Source organism: Sus scrofa, chromosome 12 (genome assembly GCF_000003025.6).
Source record: "Sus scrofa isolate TJ Tabasco breed Duroc chromosome 12, Sscrofa11.1, whole genome shotgun sequence".
Classification (NCBI taxonomy): Eukaryota; Metazoa; Chordata; class Mammalia; order Artiodactyla; family Suidae; genus Sus; species Sus scrofa.
The window spans coordinates 20,820,001-20,842,101 of record NC_010454.4 but is presented as its reverse complement, the minus strand read 5'-3'; the positions used below and the strand labels follow the sequence as shown (position 1 = coordinate 20,842,101).

Sequence of the window (22,101 nt, the reverse complement as noted above, 5' to 3'; positions counted from 1 at the left end):
CCATCACCTATTGTTAGTGTCTTGGGTGGCCACATCAGGTTATTTGAAGGCTTTATGTAAATGGCTTTGGGGTGAAAATTGCAAAAGAAAAGGATTTGAGACTGAGCCCCATCTAAGTAGAGGGTGAGCAATTATTATCCTAACTAATTTATCTGCTTAAAGCAGGATCATTGGATGATCTCTGTGAGGATTAAGTGAGATGTTTGTCAAGTGTTTTACACAGATAGTGCTTGGTCCTCAGTTACTTCCTGTTCCATACGTATTTGTTTAAAAGATGATCGGGTTTTAAGCAAGGGAGTGGCCCAAGGGAGTAGATCAGAGGGCTACTTAAAGAATAACCTGGCAACCAGGTAAAGAAGTGAAGGAGTCCCCATTGCGGTTAGTATCCACGAGGATGCGGGTTCGATCCCTGGCCTCACTCAGTGGGTTAAGGATCCGGCATTGCCACGAGCTGTGGTTATATAGGCTGCAGATGCAGCTCAGATCTGGTGTTGCTGTGGCTGTGGCGTAGGTCGGCAACTGCAGCTCCGATTCAACCCCCAGCCTGGGAACTTTCATATGCCACAGGTGGGCACTTAAAAAAAAAGTGAAGGAAATGGATGACTTCTGAGCTTTTGGCTTGAGTATCTGAATAAAGCTTAGGTTCCCATTCACTGAGAAAGGGGAGGTGCAGATTTAAGGGAGAAGATAGTATCTTGATTCTTTTTTTTTTTTTTTTAAAGAGCTGGATGAACACGTTTTAGAAAGTACATTTCAGAGGAATGCAGATGAAAGGATATGGATGACATGAGACAGCAATATGCCTTCATTGTTATGATATAGTTTATTTAAACCAAACTACGATAATGCAGAGGAGAGACTGAGGTGGCAGCTGTCCAGACTCTTTGTGGATTACAGATGCAAACTGGCTGGAGACTAGTCAGTAACAGACAGACAAGTCAGCTGCATAAATACAGAGAATGTAAGACAAGACATTTCACAGCTTTTTGCTTTGCACTTCTGTTTTAAACATATGTATGTTACAACTTTACATTTTAAATTACTGCTCTGCATATTTTATAACAATGGCAAAGGGTGCAATGGTCCCGACCCCCTGACACAAAGAGACACTGGTCGGCAGTACAGAACATTTCAGGGGGATACCAAACTCTTTTAACACACAACATACAAAAAGATCCTTTAAAAAAAATCAGATTAATACAATGTTCTTCAGGTTATATGAGGAGGAAGAAAAACGCAATGGAAAAACAAGACATTCGAGGCCTTTTAAATGGAGAGTATCTTGAGATCTTAAAAACGTCATTCCTTTCCTCCAAGGGAAAAAACATTTTAACTAATGCAAAAAAGAAAGCAATATCATTATGCCCTACAGGAGCAAAACACTCTCCTGCCAGTGCTTAGATGCTTCCATATAATAAATATAGCAGGTAGCAGAGCAAATGTCACAATCATTGACTGGGTTCTTACTTCTATGTTTATTTAAAAAGAAAAAAAATCAAGCTTCTTTGTGTAGACTGAACAGTGTTAGCCTGTGGGTATTGTTTTCGGTGCCTGTACACCAGCAGCTGTTGACATTCTAGGTCCGTCCTTTAAGTAAGCGCCAGTGCCAGCTGTCTGCGGCTGTTTCCCAGGGGAGGAGTTCTTGTCTTCACTTTACTGTAACAGGGTTCCTGGCTCCGTTTACATGCTCATGTGTTCCGGAAGAACATATGAAATATCATCCCAAGGGTGACGATACAGCCCCTGCTTCAGCCTTTTCTGATCAAGATAGTGTCCTAAAATAGAGTGAATGCATTTTTCATTAAGAGTGGGTGAGTTTAAATTTTGATAAGGAAGGAAGATCTTACTGATACAAATACATGGAAGGAAAACCTTACAAATACAAACACACACACACATATGGGGAAGCACATCCAGATCCATCCCACTGGTAGATGCCAGTCTTGGTAAAAGGGAACTGCTGGACCTCATTCTATTTTCCTAGGCTAGCAATCAAACTCATTTTGAGAACAAAGACCCCAAGATAAAGATAAGGGGGAAGTTAAAGTAAGAACGGAAGGATTAGGAACAATGATTAAGACAAGGTGACCTCTCTTTATATAGAAACTGGCCACATTAAGGAAGTGGTATACCTGAACCATGCGGTAAAATAAAATGCCAAATCCCTCCCCAAACCCCAAACAAACAAACAAACAAAACTCTTACTACCAACTCACCAATGAAGCCCATACTCCTTCCCAGCACAAAGATGCCATTGAGGGCTCCAATGTCAATATATTCATCAGCTTCCTCCCTGTAACACACAATCCACTTGGAGTTTTTCAATGGCTCACATGACTGCCCTCCTCCTCAGAGTACAATTTCTGCCCACGAATGAGAAGCTAGCTTTTTTTGCACTCAAAGTAGAGAAGGCAGCAGGGGGTGGTTCTGGGTGGGAAGAATAGAAGGGATTTTTTCCTTCTTTATAACTTTCTGTGTTTTAAAAACCTTCTATAATAAGCATGCACTGCCTTTACAGTTGGGAAGAAACAACAAGAAAAAAAAAAATCAATAAATGTCAGGAAGAAGAAAATAGCTGTCAGCTCACCGAGTAAAGGACCCGCAGTTTCTAAGCATGTCTACAAATGCAACTCCAATTAAACCGTCTACATTCAGGATAAGGTTTGGTTTCTGGGGAGGCAAAAACAATCCAGAGTACTTCTCATTACGACTCATTCTTGTTCCTTGTAATTTCTACTATTACTACCATTTAAAAACGTCCCCCCAAAACATCCCAGTTGATTGGGAGAGACTGTGTCTTACTTGATTCTTGAGGTCTAGCAAAGGACCCAGCCCCTGGCTGACACTTACTAATGTCGGTTAAGCAGCAGCAACAAAAATGTCCAGAAAACCAGGTTTAATTTTAGCTGCACAGTCAAAATATAAGCTGGCTCTCATTTTCCCCCAAGAAATTCACCCAGAACTCTGATAGGGAACTAGGGACGTTCTTTTACCTTCGAGGTGGTAATCTTCTCCACTTCCAGCGCATAGTCAAGCAGAGGAGTGGCAGGGAAGTGCTGTCGGACGTAATCTTTGAGGATCTGCACTCTCATGTCTGGGTTGTTTATCTAGGAAGCGACCCAAAGTTACAGAGGAACCCACTCTAACACTGCTATTCAAAGGCGTGTCCCTGGCCGTGTCGCAGGTGGACACAACTGTACGTGTCGCATCCAGGAGGTGTGTTTCAGGGACCTGATCCACGTGTATGACTCCACGCAGCACAGATCACAACACTGCTGTGGGGCTTAAGTTTCTGATGCCCTCTTCTATCTTAATAAGCCTCAAAACCACCTAATAGGAACCACGTGGAGATGCTGGCTAAGTTACAAGTTACCCTTGGGTCCTATGATGTTAAAGCAGCAGGCGGCTGGGGCGCCCACTCTCCGACCAGAAGTCTGTGGTTCTAGCCGCTAGCCAAGCCGCCCACCAGCTCAGCAACCTAGCAGAGCTGTAACCAAGTCCTAGGAAGGTCTTAGTTTTTAAACAATCAAGCACATGATGGTAGCGGAGTCACAAAAGCACACCTGCAATTTCAGGAAAACCTCTGGACCTGATGAGTGGAGACCAGCCCTCTGTTCAGAGACCCACACACTAAGCAATCAACCTGTCACTGGGGGAGCGAGACCGTTTAGACGCCCACCAAGTCCTGATGCCACAGCCAAGACCTCCTCCCTTGGCCAAGACATTCGAGATCAGGATAGATTCCAGGAAGGAAGGCAGCCAAAGCATAGGCGTGGCGGCAGGCCTGACACTAGCTGGGGAAGATGCCCTGCGTTGTGCCTGTGCTGCCTGCCTGGGGGTTGGGGGTGGCTGAGCCAAGTCCTGTGAAGCCCAGATGCAATGCCCTCCAGAATGAACCACTGTCCCTGGTTCAGTCTTTGCCATCCAGCCTCTGGATCTACCCCAAGCTGGCCCAGCATGGGGATGCCAGGGTCACATGACCCTCTTGTATTAACGTGAGTCATAAACCCCACCTAGACCAGCCGAGTGACTGACAACATGAGGTTTCTGAAGCCATGGAGCCAAGAACCTCAAGCAGCTGCCGCTTCCTCTTCTCTCATTCCCTTTGACTTCTTTTTGTGTGTGTGTGCATCTTTTTAGGGCCCCACACGCAGCATATGGAGGCTCCCAGGCTGGGGGTCTAATCAGAGCTGGACCTAGGCCACAGTCACAGCAATGCCAGATCTTAATCGCGTCTGCGACCTACACAATTCACAGCCACACCAGATCCTTAACCCCCTGAGCGAGGCCAGGGATTGAACCTGTGTCCTCATGGATACTAGTCAGATTCGTTTCCACTGAGCCATGACAGAATTCCTCATTCCCTTTGATTTCTGAATGCAACTCGCTACCAGGACACACAGAGGATGGTCCTAGGGGAGACTCTTTACTTAGAATATTCACCCTGGGCTCTCCCAATCGGGCTGGCCCTAATTTTATTTTATTTTACATTTTTTTTCTTTTTATGGCTGCACCTGCAGCATATGGAGATTCCTAGGCTTAGGGGTCAAATCAGAGATGCAGCTGCCAGCCTACACCAGAGCCACAGCAATGCCGGATCCTTAACCAAATAAGGCCAGGATGGAACCTGCATTTTCATAGAGACAACATCAGGTCCTTAACCTGTTGAGCCACAACGAGATCTCCTGGCCCTGATTTTATTACTCTTCCTGCCCCAGGGGTGTCAGGCTTCCATGTGACTTGAAAAAAGGGAGCTATGCAACTTCCAAGCAGAAGCCTTAAGAGCTACCCTGTGGTCCTGCCATAGCTGCTTTCCTTCTGACACGAGACCAGGACCTCCCGGATAGGGGCTGCTCCTCCAGCAGAGATGGGGGAGAAGAGACGCGCCCAACCCACAGAGGATGCAAGAAACCAACCTTTGCTGCCGAGAGCCACTGAGATTTTTGTGGAGGGGTGATTGCAGCCTGCAGTATTATCTAGCCTGAGGCGACCGCTATGTCCCTTAACCTCTGACCCGAGTCCCTTCTTCTGTAAGATTCCCTTGGGAAGCTAACGTGACCAAGTTTCCAGTTCATCGCATTTTCACACCAAGTGAACACGATAAAAACCGTTTGCGGGCAATCTGTATTATAATGGAAAAACCGGCTGCCTCAGCGTTGGCATCTGTCAGCCGAGCTTTGCATGCTGGGTGTCGAGCGTCTGGGTGTGCCCAGCCCAATCCGTGCTCTCTCGTCCCCTTCCCCTGTAGACCCCGTGCCCGGAGGAAAGCGACGCCTTACCGACTTCACTCGGTGACCGATGCCCATGATCAGTTTTCCCTCCTTCTTCATCTTGTTCACAAACTCCATGGGGATGATGCCGCTGTCAAAGGCCTTACTGAACATCTTGGCTGCCGCATCCAGGGCACCCCCGAACCGGTCGCCCTGTAGGAGAAGCAAGCCCACACTGCCCTGAGCTGTCGGCATCTCCTTCAGCTTTGCAGACCCGTGTGGCGAGCCCCGTGCAGCGCCCCCGCTGGGGGTCTCCCACCCCACAGCCCCTCCGAGGACCTCGCTGCAGCCAAGGGCCAGGACGTCGAAGCCCAGCGTCCCTGCCGTTCACCTCCCAGGAAGGCGGTACTCACGATGGTGAGCAGTCCTGAGGTGAGGCTGGAGACCAGGTCCTTCCCGGCCCGAGCGCAGATGATGGTGTTGTGAGCCCCGGAGACGGCTGGCCCGTGATCGGCCGTCACCATCAGGCACATCTCAATGAACTGGCAGGAGTACTTGGGTAACCTGGGAGAGGGCGAGTGAGGGGCAGGGACAGGAGAGGTGGAACAAAGGCGAGGGGCTGAGGAGGAGATACGCTGACAAGGCAGGGGTCCTTCCGTCTCCCATCTCCTTGAACAAGGCTCTCAAACGCAAGAAGGGCAGCCTCGAGGTCCGGGGCCAACGCCATCTTACTGCGTTAGGTTCCAAGGCAGAACCTTCTGATTCCTGAGCAGCTCTGGACATTGCCAATATCAGATACTGCTTTTATTTTATTATTCTTTATTACTATTATTATTATTTTTCGGGCCATACTCGAGCTATATGGAAGTTCCCAGGCTAGGGGTTGAGTCAGAGCTGCAGCTGCCAGCCTACACCACAGCCACAGCAATGTCAGATCCAAGCTGCATCTGTGACCTATGCTACAACTTGCAGCCACGCCAGATCCTTAACCCACTGACCGAGGCCAGGGATTCAACTGCATCCTTACAGACACTGTTAGGTTCTTAACCCACTGAGCCACGACGGGAACTCCTAGGTGGCGGTTTCCAGTGTGTGTTGCTACAAGATGTGACCTGTATTTGCAGCTCCTGCTCTCCCTGTGTCAGATAGAAGGGAGGTGAGTTCCGTGTCCCTTTCACGGGGCACTGAGGTCAACCTCCCAACTAATGATGAGAACAAAGTCTGGAGATGTGGGGCCGCAAGAGGAGTGAGACCTGCTTGGGTGTTACGACCCTTGAACGTTTCCCAGGAGGGAATTAAAGCTGGACCCGGATCCATCTCTCCTGGGGTGAGGGCAAGACCTAAGCTCAGACTTCGACCTGCTTTCTGCCCAGGGGCCCTCCAAGCCAGGGCTCTGTGACACATGCTCATTAGTCTCCTTGCCCAGCGGTTAGGCCCAGGGGATGGCTAGGCTTGGGAGTTGCAGAAAAACCAATTTTTTTTTTTCTTTCATGTGCAGGCTGATAAAACACAAATTTGCAGAGGACACAACTCAATAACTGCCTGTCCAGCAACTCCACCAGGCCTGCACTCTTTAAGGTACCAGCTGCATTCAGACCTCCCCTGCTAACCCCTACCTTTCTCCCAAGAGGCCTGCGTTCAACTCTAGCCCATTTCTTTAAAAGTTCCCAAGGTCCCTGGAATTCCCGTTATGGCTCTGTGGTTAACGAAGCCGACTAGTATGCATGAGGACACGGGTTTGATCCCTGGCCTCGCTCAGTGGGTTAAGGACCCGGTGTTGCTGTGAGCTGTGGTGTGGGTTGCAGATGCGACTCGGATCCCGCATTGCTGTGGCTGTGGCGTAGGCTGGCGGCTATAGCTCTGATTCAACCCCTAGTCTGGGAACCTCCACATGCCGCAAGTGAGGCCCTAAAAAGCAAAAATAAATAAATAAATAAAAATAAATAAAGAAATTAATAGACGTTCCCAAGGTCCCCAGTAAGGTCACTGCTTCCCACTTCTTTGGGTTAAGACCGGCCTCTCCGTCCTTGGAAGACATAGGAACAGCCTGCATTTCTTTCCTTTGGCCTTTCAGTTGCTCTGTGGCCATAAAGATTGGTCCTGGGCATGTTCCCCAAGGCCGCCCGCCCCCACTCCCTGGTCTGGGGAAAATCAGCTCCGAGTCACGGGGCCCTACCATCTTCTGCCATCCACGTCTCACCTCTTCTGGAACCAGAGGAGGCCGAGGACCCCGCCGATGCCCATCTCCTCCTTGAAGACCTCGGTGATGGGCATGCCCGCGTAGATGAGCTCCTGTCCTCGCTCGTCGCAGATGCTGGTCATGAACGAGGCAGGTTTGCGGATCAAGCCCAGCTCCTGAGCAGAGAGGGGGGCAGAGGCAAGCGGGCTATGGTGACCACACGAGATTCTCCTGGGGCTGCCCCAAGGGTGTCTTAAGTTCTGGCGGTCAAGCAATGACTCTCAGAGTCCTCCCGAGAAGGTCCCGCAAAAACCCTTTTCTTAGATCATTTGGGGCATAGAAAGCAAGAGCGACCACGCCAGGGCACCCGCTCAGCCTCGGCACTGTTTCTGGCCCTTCCGTAGTATTTGCAGGGCCAGGCACGGCGGTAAGCTTTGGGCACCCATTGGTTTATTTGATCTCACACCGGACCCAGGTCACCTGGCTAAGAAATGGAAGCATGAACGCAAAGGGGAAAAGTGAAGTGTCAATACTTCACACGCAGCTAACAAGCACCCCCGCCAAAGTGTAATAAGGCAGAGGTTGGAGAAATAGGGGATCCCCTCAATGTGTCCTTTTCCTGGGGGAGGAGGCTGAGCTCCTAAATCTTCCATTTCCAGAGCTGGGGCACAACAAGGGTAGCATTAACTAATTGCCAATTATCCCTTCTGAACATTAAGAAATGCTTCGATCTGTTTCTGTTGTTGTTGTTGTCTTTTTAGGGCCACACCCGTGGCATATGGAGGTTCCCAGGCTAGCGGTCGAATCGGAGCTATAGCCACCAGCCTACACCACAGCCACGCAAGATCCGAGCCGCGTCTGCAACCTACACCACAGCTCATGGCAACTCTGGATCCTTAACCCACTGAGCCAGGCCAGGGATCAACCTATGTTCTCAAGGATACTAGTCAGGTTTGTTACCACTGAGCCACAACGAGAACTCCAGCACAGTCACTCTTCATCTATGCCCCTGCCTTAGACAAGCAGGCAGAGTGGACTCTCTGCCCTGAAATCTCCTGGCAGGTATAAACAGCTTCAGGGGACACTGTCTGTCCCCACCCCCCGTTTCCAGGTCAGGCCACACAGCTACAGGAGACACACGTGGCCCCTTGCCCTCCTAAGCCCTGCATTTGACCCGTTGGTCAGAAAGGGCCACCTACGAACTCCAGCACACTCTGCACATGCAGTACCCACCCTGGCCCACGAGTAGTCCATGGGCACCGTTGGGGGCGGCACTTCCTGAGCAGGCACGATGACCCCTCTGGACACAAGATCCTCGTACACGGACCTGGGAGCCAGGGGGAAGGAGGGAGAAAAGACATCCATGTGGACTTTACTCTTTTGGGTTCTTCTAAGCCATCCCGCAAACGCTTCTCATCTAACCCCCAAATTTCAGGTTTTCCAGCTTCGTATCCCTTCCTACCAGCAGCTTACTCTTACCAGCTGAATCTTTTTTTTTACCCTTTTTTTTTTTTTTTTTTTCCATTTTAGGGCTGCACCCGCAGCACATGGGGGTTCCCAGGCCAGGGACTGAATTGGAGCCACAGCTACCGGTCTACACCACAGCCACAGCAATGGGGGATCTGAGCTGCGTCTGCCACCTACACCACAGCTCACAGCAATGCCCGATCCTTAACCTACTGAGGGAGGCCAGGGATTGAACCCACATCCTCACAGGTATTAGGTTTGTAACCGCTGAGCCGCAACTTGTAACCCTCGCCCTCTCCACTTTTTTGGCTGCCCAGTGGCAAATGGAGTTCCTGGGCCAGGGACTGCATCCGAGCTGCTGTTGAGACCTATGCCACACCTGCAGCAATGCTTGATCCTTTAATCCACTGTGCTGGGCCAGGTACTGAACCTTGCCTCCTGGCACTGCAGAGACACTGCCGATCCTGCTGTGCCACAGTGGGCGCTCCAGATTCTTGAGAACTAAATGAAAATAGGTTCTAGCCAAGAACTGTGCCTCCCTTCTGAGTGGGTCTTTCGAATCTGGAGGCCAAGGAAGGACAGAGGGGAGGAGTGGGAAGGGACCACAGCTTGTCCAACAGCTCTTTGTCAACTGATTAGAGGTGACAGTTTCTAAATATTTCCGTGCTCATCTCTCATACATGGCCAGTAGGTAGGCTCAGAAACTGACCATTTTAACACCAGTCTGAACGCCTGTAACTGCTGTTTCTGGAGACAAATAAAACAAAGCCAAAAAGAAAGAATTCTGGACGATCCACAGAGCTGCCTCAGACACCTGAGATGGCCCAGGGACATCGGACCTGTATTCTGAAGAGGCTGCTGTCCTCAGGAGGGACCTGGAAAGGGACAAGGAGGTGGCACCCTCCGCAGAGTTCACTCACTGGATGATCTCTCCAAGCTCATCGAAGCTCCGGGGCACAAACACGCCCGCCTCCTTCAAAGCCTGGTTCTTGGCTATTGCGGTTTCAGAAGCCTGGTTGGCACAAGCTCCAGCGTGGCCGAACTGCACCTGGAAGGCAAAGGACAGTGGTTCTACCAGGCCTGTTGTCCCTTGAGAGAGAGGACAAAGGCTCCTGGGAGTGTCAGCCGTGATGACAGGCCGGGCCGGCTCGGCACTCTACGTGAAATCACTTCAACCCTCTGGAGAGCTCTAAACAGCACAGTGGTTGACTCTCATTTACAGATGAGAACCGAAGGCACAGAGAGGTCCAGGAGCTTACTCAAGGTCACACAGCTGCTGCCCTGGCACCAGGATACAAAACCTGGCTCCCGCATCCACAAATACCACCATTTCGCTTTCCCAGGGACACTGGTCAGGATAAAGGGGGTGGAGAGACAGACGGAGAACGGTGGTTAGTTTTGAGCAGCTGTGAGAAGTGAAGTTACATGGAGCTCCCGTTGTGGCTCAGCAGAAAACGAATCTGACTAGGAACCATGAGGTGGCAGGTTCAATCCCTGGCCTCACTCAGTGGATTAAGGATCCAGCATTGCCGTGAGCTGTGATGGAGGTCACAGATGCGGCTTGGATCTGGCGCTGCTGTGGCTGTGGTGTAGGCCGCGGCTACAGCTCCAATTAGACCCCTAGCCTGGGAACCTCCATATACCGAGGGTGCGACCCTAAAAAGCAAAAATAAAGAAAGAAGGAGATGGAGGAGTTCCCTGGTGGAGCAGGAGGTTAAGGATGCAGTGATATTACTGCTTTGGCTTGGGCCACAGCTGTGTGGGTTTGATCCTTGGCCAGGGAATTTCCGCATGCCAGCCCAATCAAAAGAAAAAAAGAAAAAGGAAAAATAAAACACCTCAAAGACCTGCCTGCCCTGCCCACGGGGCAACGATGACTGCCTGACCAGAAAAAGAAAAGCAGGGTCCTTGCCTGCCTGGAGGTGCCCTGGACAGTGTGAGGGTGGGAAGGTGGGGTGCTCGTCATGCAAAGTGGGTGAGAGAAACCCGGCAGAGGGAGAAAGGAGCTCTTCCCGACTGTAGAGGCAGAAGGGAAAGCGGCCATGAAGAAAGAGAATCAGCGACGGCTTCAGGGAACAAGTGTGTTGAAGGATGGAAACGAATATTTAAAAGACCTGTGTGCGCCAGAACTTTACTCTCGTACACAAGCCAGACAACCCTGCCTCACTCTCATTTTACAGCCCAGGAAACTGAGGTCTGGACAGGCCTCCTGACGTGCCCTGGACACAGACAAGAGCTGATCCTAAAGCCTGCGGGAGAGAAAAAAAGAACAAGAAAAAGATAAGAAGAAAAAGACGGGAAGGGGGAAGAGGAGGGAGAAGAAAGAGGAGCAGAAAAGGAAGGAGAAAAAGTGGAGCGCACCCTGAAGGACAGGCAGGATTCCGTGGCCTGCCCCCCCTTCACTTACTTGAAGACACACACACACACACACTTCATAACATAACATGGATGCTGTGATCAGCATTTACTGCACCCTGCCCCTTCTTAGATTCAACATAAACTCTCTCCCTCTTTTTTTTTTCTTTTCTTTTTAGGGCCGCAACCGTGGCAAGTGGATGTTCCCAGGTTAGGGGTCTAATGGGAGCTATAGCTGCTGGCCTACACCACAGCCACAGCGACGCCGGATCTGAGCCGCATCTGTGACCTACACCAGAACTCATGGCAATGCCGGCTCCTTAACCCACTGAGCAGGGCCAGGGGTCGAGCTCGCATCTTCATGGATCCCAACTGGGTTCATTACCACTGAGCCACAATGGGAACTCCATAACATAAATTCTTTCTCTATCAACATTTCAGAATCCGCCTCATTCTGCTCCTGCCTGCCTGGTGTTCCATACACGGCCGTGCCAGGAGGACACAGCCCTTTCACAACCAGCGTTTAGGGCGTTTCCATGTTTTGCTATTAGAACATGGCACCGAGTATCCTTGTACACCCAGACTTCAAAATATTTTTGCACGCACACTCAGAGGAAATTTATAGAAATGGAACTGCTCGTTCAGAGGAGAGGTGCATTTTACAGCCGGACAAATATCTCCCCTCTGAGGCGGGCAGGAGTCTGAAGGGGAAAGGCAAGCAATCCAGGGGGAAAGAATAGTGTGACAGGCTCCCTGGCAGGAAGAGGTGAGGGTTTATGTGCAGGGATCATCACTGCTGCAGGACAGCCCTGATGGTCAAGTTTTATTTCATATCCATGCAGCAGAGCACAAGGCCTTGCCTTCAGAACTGATGGGTGACCAGTGGTTGTTCCCCCATCTTCAAGACAGGACACTCTAAGCTGGAGGTCAGGTCAGAGCTGAGGTCTGGCTGCTTCCTACCCAGCAGGAGTCGGACATTGCTATCTAATACCCACTGTATGCCACGCTTCCTTCTGGAATGTTCTTCCGTAGCCTCTTCCCCACACAGAACTGCCACCATACCCTCCCCAGCTGAGCCTGGGCTGTGTCCTCTCCCTCCTCGGCGTCCCTCTCACTCAGTAAACTCCTTCCCATCCTTTGAGAAGCAGCTGTCTTCTCTACAAAGCCATCTCAACTCCAGGCAGGAAGTTGCTCCCGACTCCATGGAAGGACTCACAGCCCTGCTCTGGCCTTGATCTGGGATGAGTCTGCCTCGGCTGGCTGGATGTAAAAGCAGGGCCCCAGCTGGATCGTGCAGTAAACAAGCGAGTCATAAATGTTTAAGGCAAGAACTAGCTGCTTAAGAGGACCATACAGTTCAACTCAAACGCCCCCTCCCAACTCAAACGCCTCCTCCTGACCTCCCTGCCCAGGAGGGATCTGTCCCGGCTGTACCTCGGAGGAGAACATGGTGGCACAGGTCCCGATGCACCAGCAGACCACGGGCTTGGTGATTCGGCCTTCCTTGATGCCCCGGCAGATCTTATATTCCTCGGTGCCCCCTATCTGCCAAGGAACGGGGAGCAAGAAAAAGTCCCAAGTCAGCAGAACCCATCCTGCATTGCTCCATGGGCAGCAATGCAGCAGGAAAACCTGTCCCAAATTAGGCAGGGGCCAGAGTCACCAGGAATCCCAAGTTACAGCTTGATTAGAAAATGAGGAGTTCCCGTCATGGCACAGTGGAAATGAACGACAAAAATCATGAGGTTGCCGGTTCGATCCCTGGCCTCGTTCGGTGGGTTAAGGATCTGGCGTTGCCATGAGCTGTGGTATAGGTTGCAGACTTAGCTTGATCTGATGTGGCTGTGGCGTAGCCCAGCAGCTGTAGCTCGGATTTGACCCCTAGCCTGGGAACCTCCATGTGCCATGGGTGTGGCCCTAACAAACAGGGTTTTGGCTGCACAACAACCTGGAAGACTGAGACGAAGAATTACAAAGGGATGGTGGGCACCCTCGGAAAGTCCGTGAGGCTCCCCCTTCCTGATCTCAGGGCAAGAGATAACTCAGGACCAGACCTGATCAGAGGCATAAGCAAGGGACACATTCCGTCCCCGAGGGAGAGACCGGGGCCAGCCAGTGAAAGCTTCTCCTCCACTGGCACTAAAATGGCTTGTGCCACCAAGAGGCAAGAAACTCCTCTCTTGGGAACAAATGCAGGAGTGTTCACAGTGTCAGCCTCTAAGCCCCAGCGTCTAGGGAGTGGGATTACCAGGGACTGTCACTTTCAGTTATATATAACCAAAATGCATGAATTAAAAAAAAAACAACTTAAATTATCATTACTTTCATAATAAAAAAAAAAAAAATTTTTTTTTTTTCTAAAGTAACTCACCTCCCCAAGAACTACAATCATCTTGACTCCTGGAGTGTCCTGGTAACGTAACACATGGTCCATAAACGTGGAGCCGGGGTACCTGGGGAGAACAGGAAGAGGGAGCAGGACTCAGAGAGGGGAGGCGTGTGTCCAGGTGTGGGAAACACACTTGAGCTAAGAACACTGTGGGGGTTTTTGCGGGTGTGGATGAGGGTCCAGAGATGCCTTAGGAGTAATGGGGGAGGGGGAGGTAGTGAACGGAGCACAAGGGAAGGGAAAGAGAAGCACTTGAAAAGGGGTGTGGCCAAAAAAGAAAGAAAGAAAGAAAGTCCATACAGCAGAAGAGATGCCTGGAGAATGCATACAGGGTGATTTTAAAATACGTCCAGGAGTTCCCATCGTGGCGCAGTGGTTAACGAATCCGACTAGGAACCATGAGGTTGCGGGTTCGATCCCTGCCCTTGCTCAGTGGGTTAACGATCAGGCATTGCCGTGAGCTGTGGTGGAGGTTGCAAACGCGGCTCGGATCGCGCATTGCTGTGGCTCTGGCATAGGCTGGCAGCTACAGCTCCTATTCGATCCCTAGCCTGGGAACCTCCACATGCCTCAGAAGCGGCCCAAGAAATAGCAAAAAGACAAAAAATAATAATAAAAATAAAATAAAATATATATGTCCACAAATTCTTTTAAAAAAGCTGGGAACTCATGCCTTTCTTCCTGAATTTGGGGCAAATTTAGTGATTAATTTCTTTTTTTTTTTTTTTGTCTTTTTGCTATTTCTTTGGGCCGCTCCCGCGGCATATGGAGGTTCCCAGGCTAGGGGTCCAATCGGAGCTGTGGCCCCCCACCTACGCCAGAGCCACAGCAATGCGGGATCCGAGCCGCGTCTGCAACCTACACCACAGCTCACGGCAATGTCTGATCGTTAACCCACTGAGCAAGGTCAGGGACCGAACCCGCAACCTCATGGTTCCTAGTCGGATTCATTAACCACTGCGCCACAACGGGAACTCTGATTTCTAATAAACAAAATATGATAGAAATGATTCTGTGACACTGACTTCCAAGGTGGGATTTTTTGGTCGTTTTTTTTTCAGGGCCGCACCTGCGGCATATGGAGGTTCCTAGGCTAGGGGTCAAATTGGAGCTGTAGCCACTGGCCTACACCGGCCTCTGTAGCATATGGCTACAGAACTGTAGCCACCTAGTAACTACACCTACACCACAGCTCAGGGCAATGCTGGATCCTTAACCCACCAAACGAGGCTGGGGATCGAAGCCTCAACCTCATGGTTCCTAGTCAGATTCATGGCCTCTGAGCAACAGGAACTCCAAGGCAGGGTTATTTAAAAAAAAAAAAGTAGAGTTCCCCTTGTGGCTCAGCGGTAATGAACCCAACTAGGATTCATGAGGTTTCGGGTTCAATTCCTGGCCTCACTCAGTGGGTTAAGGATACAGTGTTGCCGTGAGCCGTAGTGTAGGTCACAGACATAGTTTGGATCCTACGTTGCTGTGGCTGTGGTGTAGGCCAGCAGCTCCAGCTCCGATCAGACCCCTAGCCTGGGAACTTCTATATGCTGCAGGTGCAGCCCTACAAAGTCAAATAAAATAAAAAGTAAAAATAATAATAGTAACCAAAAAAAGCTGTCCGGTACTTTCCCCTGAATCGCTCACTCTGGGGAAAGCTTGAGGACTCTCAGCAGCTTTTGCAGAAGCCCGTACAGAAGAACCACCTGCCAGCCCCGTGGGCGAGCCACCTCCAGCCTCGCTCCCGCTTCAGCTGATTGCAGCCCTGCCACACCTGACCAGCTCAACAGAGACCCCCCCAGACCTGTCAGAACAGCCCAACGAAGCTCTGAATCCTACCTCACAGGAAGCACAAGGAAACACATTGATCCTGTGAAGCCACTTTGTTTTGGGGTGATTTTTTTTTTTATATATAGCAATAATTCATGTAAAAACTCAGGTGATGTCCCAGAATGCAGGCTACTGTTAGTCTACTTATAGGCCAGTATCATTTTTTCCCCTCTTTTTTGGCCACAGCCTACGACGTTTGCAGGCCAGGGATTGAATCCAAGCCACAGCTGCGGCAACACTAACCAGCTTCTTAACACACTGCGATAGGCCAGGATTCAAACCCGTGCCTCAGCAGCAACCTGAGCTGCTACAGAGACAATGCTGGATCCTTTACCCACTGTGCTACAGTGGGAACTCCCTAGGATGATATCTTTTAAAACATGTCCTGCTGTCACATGAGTTTGCAAAAGGACTGTTTAAGGCCAAGGAGGCTTAAGATCTAAGGTTCTTGTGGATCTTCAGGTCCTTTTATGTGCAAGAGCATTTCAATCCCAAGAGGACAGCGTAACTGGCAGCAGTGCCCAGACTCCTCTTATCCGGAAGCTTTTATCCGGGACCACTGGGGACTGGGGCTCAGTGGCCAACCCCGTGAAGACCTTTGTCACTAAAGTGTTCCATCCGAAATGTGGGAGAGCCAAGAAGATTGATAAGGTGACTCACTGTCCCAACAGCTTTTAGTTTCTGAGCCCAACAGCAGTAGTGGTAACAGGATAGTAATGGCTATGAGTTCTCACTGTGGCTCAGAGGGTTAAGAACCTGACTAGTCTCCATGAGGATGTGGGTTCGATCCCTGGCATTGCTCAGTGGGTGAAGGATCTGGTGTTGCCTCAAGCTGCAGCATAGGTCACAGAGGTGGTTCGGCTCCTACATGGCTGTGGCTGTGGCTGCAGCGTAGGTGGGCAGCTGCAGCTCCAGTTCTACCCCTAGCCTGGGAACTTCCATGTGCCGCAGGTATGGCCCTAAAGAGAGAAAAAAAACCCACGGTAATGGCTAACAGTCATGATGATATTAAGGTACTAAGTACCAGGCACTGCTCTAAGACAGTACTCAACTGTTGACCTACTGATTATATTCCTACCAACAAAAATAATGAGGACACTGTGAAATAATAAGAAATATACATGTCTCTGTCCCGAGTTCGGACACAGAGCTCCAAAAACCCTTGTAATCTGAGTGACAAGCAGTGCCAGGAGCATCTTTTGTTCTAATATTTGGTCTTTGACACCCGTCCCGACACAGTCCTCCTAAAACCTTTGTAATTCCTCCCGTCATGGGGGTGATAGGAGTTATCTTTTGTTCTAATGGGACAACTCTTGGCAGGCTCCTGCGGCGTGTTCACCAGAGAAGGCATGGAAGCTCCTCGAACCCCCAAAACCTTGCCCTATGCACCTCTTTCATCAGGTTGTTCCCAAGTTGCATCCTTTTATGTTTTGTTCGTTTGTTTATTTTGGCTGCCCTTCAGCATGTGTAGCTCTGGGCCAGGGATCAGGTCTGAGCCGCAGTTTCCATCTACACCACTGTGGTGGCAACACAGGATCCTTCAACCCACTGTGCCAGGCTGGGGATCAAACCTGCATCCTGGTGCTCCCAAGATGCTGCCAATCCCGTTGTGCCAGTGGGAACTCCGGGTTGCATCCTTTTGCAATAATCTGGTGAGCTCGTGAGTAGACTTTTCTTGAGTTTTTTTGAGCCCTTCTAGCAAATTATCGTATTTGAGCCAATTTATAGCCAGCAGTCAGAAATACCAGAGGCCCAGACCTGGGACTGGCATGTGAAGGGGGCTGGGAGCGGGCGGCGGGGGTGGGGAGGTGTCCTGTGGGACTGAGCCTCAAATCTGTGGGACCTGAGGCTATAATGCCATCTCCAGGCAGAGTGTCCGAGCTGAACTAAATAATAGGGTCTCCCAGTTAGCATCTGCAGGCAGTCAGAACTGCCTGGGGTGGGAAAATCACTCACACATTTGGTGGCTAGGTGAGTTATGGTAGTAAGCAAAGGAACAGTTTTTCCTTCCACTCTTAATAACTACAATTAACACTGAGTACTTACTAAACACTAGGCCCTGTTATAGTCTCATTTATCTACCTACCTACATAGGCCATGCCCACGGCATGCAGAAGTTCCTAGGCCAGGGATCAAACCTGCACCACAGAAGCGACAATGCCAGATCCTTAACCCATATGCCACCAGGGAACTCATTTCACCCTCCAACCACCAGAAGGTGGCTGCTATTACCATAGCCATTTGCTACGTGAGGATGATGGAGGTCCAGGCAAGGTGAGCCCTGCCGAGCACTGCACTCTGCTGCCTCCCTCTGGCCACAGCTCAGACTACAAACAGAATTACCTCAAAAGCCCAAATACCTTTTTGTGCAGTTTTGGGTTTTTTTTGGCTGCACCTACGGCATCCAGTACCACACCTATGGAACTTGAGCCACAGCTGGGGCAACGTCAAATACTTTTCTTTTCTTTTTTTTTTTTTTGGCTTTTGTCCTTTTTTTTAGGGTGCACCACAGCATATGGAGGTTCCCAGGCTAGGGGTCGAATTGGAGCTGTAGCCACCGGCCTACACCAGGGCCACAGCCACACCAGATCCGAGCTGCATCTGTGACCTACACCACAGCTCACAGCAGCGCTGGATCCTTAACCCACTGAGCGAGGCCAGAGATTGAACCCGCAACCTCATGGTTCCTAGTTGGATTCGTTTCCACTGCGCCATGACGGTCACTCCTCCAATCCTTAACACACTGTGCCACAGTGGGAATTCCCTGTGTGTATTTCTGATCCTACATTCAAGTCAGTCCTGAGACAGGGAAGAGATGCCTCATTTTATGGACCTAGACAACATTCCTATGTGCCTGGACTCGGTGGCGGTGAGGGGAGAGAGAGGACCCAGCGCCCTGTCTCCCAGCTGGTCACCTGTCCCCGCCGATGGCCACACCCTCGTAGACGCCATCCGTGGTCCGAGAGATGATATTGTTGAGTTCATTGGACATGCCGCCCGAACGCGACACGTAGGCAACACTGCCGGGGCGGTACAGCTTGGAGGCCAGGATGTTATCCAGCATCCCGCCGGTGTTTCCAATCTTAAAGCACCCGGGCTTGATGCCGCCAACCTGCAGGGGCAGAGACCGCCGTCAGGGAGGAGGGCGGGCTCACCAACCACCGCCTCTGGGGAGTCACAGAGCCCGAGACCACCTGGCCAGCCCACCCTGGGCGGCACCTGCACATCAGGTTTCCTGCTGAGGAAGACGTCTCTTTGCCCCGGCAGGAGACATTACACAGAAAAAAGGGAGCCTCACTGTAAAACATGCCTTACGACGGAAGATGTGTATACTCAGGGTTAGGTCAACTCCTTGGCTCCAAAAGGGCCACAGCACCCATAACGGCGCCTGTGGCAGGGGCACACCTCTGCTCAAGATCACCCCTCCCTCCAAGATGAAAGGTCCCTTGCTTAGCTCAAAAATCTTAGCTTCAGCCAAATTTCTTCTTGTTTGGTCTCTTTTTGTCTTTTTAGGGCTGCACCCGCAGCATAAGGAGGTTCCCAGGCCAGGGGTCCAATTGGAGCTGTAGCTGGTAGCCTACACCACAGCCACAGCCACACCAGAGCCAAGCTGTGTCCGCGATGTCCAGCACAGCTCACGGCAACGCCGGATCCTTAACCCACTAAGCGAGTCCAGGGATCGAACCTGCATCCTCATGGATACTAGTTAGGTTTGCTAACAGCTGAGCCACGATAGAAACTCCAGCTTCAGCTAAATTTTTAATGCAACAACTAGGCAAAAACAAACAACAAAATATTCACAGGGTGATTTCTTCTTATGTGAAGATCTCTGTGTCAAAAATAAGGCCACTTGGTAGATTATTCTCTGGTTTACAGTTAGTTAGAGGAATCCTCAAGCCTAGGCGGTATGCGTTGGTGTACGTGGTGAGTAGAACAGCTGTCTTGAAAATGCTATGCTATATGGAGTTCCCGTCGTGGCACAGTGGAAACAAATCCGACTAGGAACCATGAGGTTGCAGGTTTGATCCCAGGCCTCGCTCAGTGGGTTAAGGATCCAGCATTGCCGTGAGCTGTGGCTAGGATCTGGTGGTGCTGTGGCTGTGGTGTAGGCCAGTGGCTACAGCTCTGATTGCACCCCTGGCCTAGGAACCTCCATATGCTGTGGGTGTGGCCCTAGAAGAACAAAAGACCAAAAAAAAAAAAAAAAAAAAATGCTATGCTATGGTTGTATGAAGGTGGATGAATACTCAGAAAAAAACCTTCTCATCAGTCCCTTAAAACTGTAAAAGCGATACAGTCTGGGAGGGAGCTGTCTACAAAATTAATTGGACGTGAGCTGTCTACAAAATTAACTGGACGTGGAGACACTGACGTTCAACACATCCCCTTTGAATCTATGGGCGAATGAATACCCGTTGAACCTACAGAGAACAACCTTCCACCTAAACGGGGGGACAGAGGAGTCAGCAAGGGAGCTGCCTGAGGGCCTGGAAGCGTCTACGGGGGGCTTCACGGAAGGGATGCTCACAGTGGCAGGTCCAATGATGGTCACTCCCTTCTGCTCTGCCTTCTTGATCAGCTTCCTCGTGAGGGCCTCAGGGATGCCTTCGGCGATGATGGCGATGGTCCGGATCTAGAGATGGGGACAGTGCCTCTCATCAACGTTTCACCTCAGAGGGGACCAGGAGGCAGCAGCCAATCCAGAACTCACCTCCCCGCCCCCACCCGGGCTCTAAGAACAAAGGAATGATCAATAGCACGCACCCATCTTCCCCGGGCCTCTGTTTCTACCCTGATCCATTCCAACCCTGTCCCCAAGAGAGAAGCACCTGGAACGGCTCTCCACTGCTTACCACCACAGTGGGCCAGGAACCAAGCAGGAACAAATGCCTCTGAAAACTTGCTGTGGTCAGAGCTGCTATATTCTCGCCCATCCACCTGTCCAGGTACCTGATCACAAAGCACTTAAGGCTTTCTCTGCTGTGCCTGCTGACTCTACACCTCCAGAGGACAAAGCCTGGACAGAAGCAAGCTGCTTCACACTCAGACCAGAGAGTGAGCTGAGGGAGGAAGCCCACATCCTCACAGACACTATGTCAGGGTCTTAACCTGCTGAGCCACCAAGGGAACTCCCTATTTATCAGGAGACTTTTTCTACGATAAAATACAACAGTTCTACAGTAAAAAAGTGCTTTTGAGCGTGTTTCCTTTTTCTGCTTTTGTTTGGTGTTTTTATTTATTTGTTTTTTGGGGTTTTTAGGGCTACATGTGTGGCATATGGAAGTTCCCAGGCTAGGGGTCCAATCAGAGCTGCGGCTGCCGGCCTACGCCAGAGCCACAGCAATGTGGGATCCGAGAGGCGTCCGCGACCTACACCACAGCTCACAGCAACACCGGCTCCTTAACCCACTGAGCGAGGCCAGGGATCGAACCCACACTCTCATGGATACCGTCAGGTTCATTACCGCTGTGCCACGACGGGAACTCCCTGTTTTGTTTTGTTTGTTATCCTGTTTTCCAAGCCAGTCTCAGCACAGAAAGGACACGGTGGAGGTGGACGACCCTGGACTGACTGTCTGCCCAGGCAAGCAGCCCGCCTACCCCAGGTGACTGCCCTGCCTCCTGAAGGTCAAGTCTCCAACCACTTTCCCCCAAACCACGAGCCAGACCCAGATCCCCAGGCCTCTGTCCTGGACACCACGCAGGACCTCCTCCCCTGCCGCCCAGCCCTGGGGCGCAGCGAGCTACCTGTGCGTAGTTCATGGTCTCCATGGTGCTGTCGTAGGCGGAGCGCAGGGAGGCGAAGTTGATCAGCACGTCTACCTCCGGGTGCTTCTTCATGGCATCGGCCATGTTCTTGAACACGGGGATCAGGATCTCTTTGTGACCCCAGTAAAACTTCTGTTTGTGGTCCCCACTGCGAGAGGGCAGAGGAGGGGTCAGGGCGCGCCCAACCTGCCGGCGGAATCCCAGGGGAGACGCGGCGCCCGCAAGGTGCAAGGGCAGGGTCTCTAAACTTCAAAGAGTTTAGTCTGAGGGGAAAAGACCCCCCAGGAACATCAACCGCCCCCCCGTCCCCGTCCGGGGCGGGCAGACGCTTCCTCGGCGAAGGGGATGCCCCGGGGCTCCCCCAGCTTCGTGTTACTGCGGGAGGCGATCAGAGGCGGGGGACTCACGTGAAAGGGTACACCATGGCGGCCACCGAGGGCTCGTCGCGGGAGCAGACGTAGTCGAAGTCCAGCATGCCCTGCACGGCCCGGGTCTGCATGCCCCACACGATGGCCTTGGTGTGGCGGCTGAAGAGGGTGGCGCTCTTTCCTGGTGGGCAGAGACACAGCGAGTGCACCCAGAACACACCCCCCCGGGGGCCGCCTGCCAGACCCCTCTGCGCCCCAAGTCCAGGGAGGATGACTCATCAAAACTGCAAAGCAACGTTAGGAGGATGGAAGCCTGAGAACGTGGGCAAGAGGCGTCTCGGCTTCTTCTGGAAAGAGGTGGCAGACAGACACAAAGCACTGACAGGACCTGCCTGGCTGGCCAACAGCTCCCGGGCCCCAGGCGGAGAACTCCTACAGGACCTGCTCAAGTTCACCAGAGAGATGTGTTGTCAGTCTCCCACTTACACGCCAATGAGGGCTTGATAGATTTTTTTTTTTGGTCTTTTTGCCTTTTCTTGAGCC

At 51.2% G+C, this 22,101-nt stretch overlaps 1 protein-coding gene across 6 annotated transcripts in view; it reads right to left on the bottom strand.

The window, feature by feature from the left end:
* The window catches only part of ACLY (ATP citrate lyase), a 44,624-nt gene continuing 23,323 nt past the window's right edge, over window positions 801–22,101 (bottom strand). For 4 of the 6 annotated variants that reach the window (XM_021066025.1, XM_021066028.1, XM_021066027.1 and 1 more), the window contains 15 exons: window positions 21,598–21,739; window positions 21,170–21,338; window positions 19,950–20,054; window positions 18,337–18,533; window positions 13,583–13,664; window positions 12,646–12,756; window positions 9,777–9,904; window positions 8,623–8,716; window positions 7,411–7,565; window positions 5,624–5,774; window positions 5,280–5,423; window positions 2,994–3,107; window positions 2,588–2,670; window positions 2,217–2,293; window positions 801–1,775 (listed from right to left, as the gene is read on the bottom strand). In XM_021066025.1, coding sequence (XP_020921684.1) covers window positions 1,681–1,775; window positions 2,217–2,293; window positions 2,588–2,670; window positions 2,994–3,107; window positions 5,280–5,423; window positions 5,624–5,774; window positions 7,411–7,565; window positions 8,623–8,716; window positions 9,777–9,904; window positions 12,646–12,756; window positions 13,583–13,664; window positions 18,337–18,533; window positions 19,950–20,054; window positions 21,170–21,338; window positions 21,598–21,739 — 1,847 coding nt within the window. In that variant the 3' untranslated portion in view covers window positions 801–1,680. 6 annotated transcript variants of the gene reach the window in all.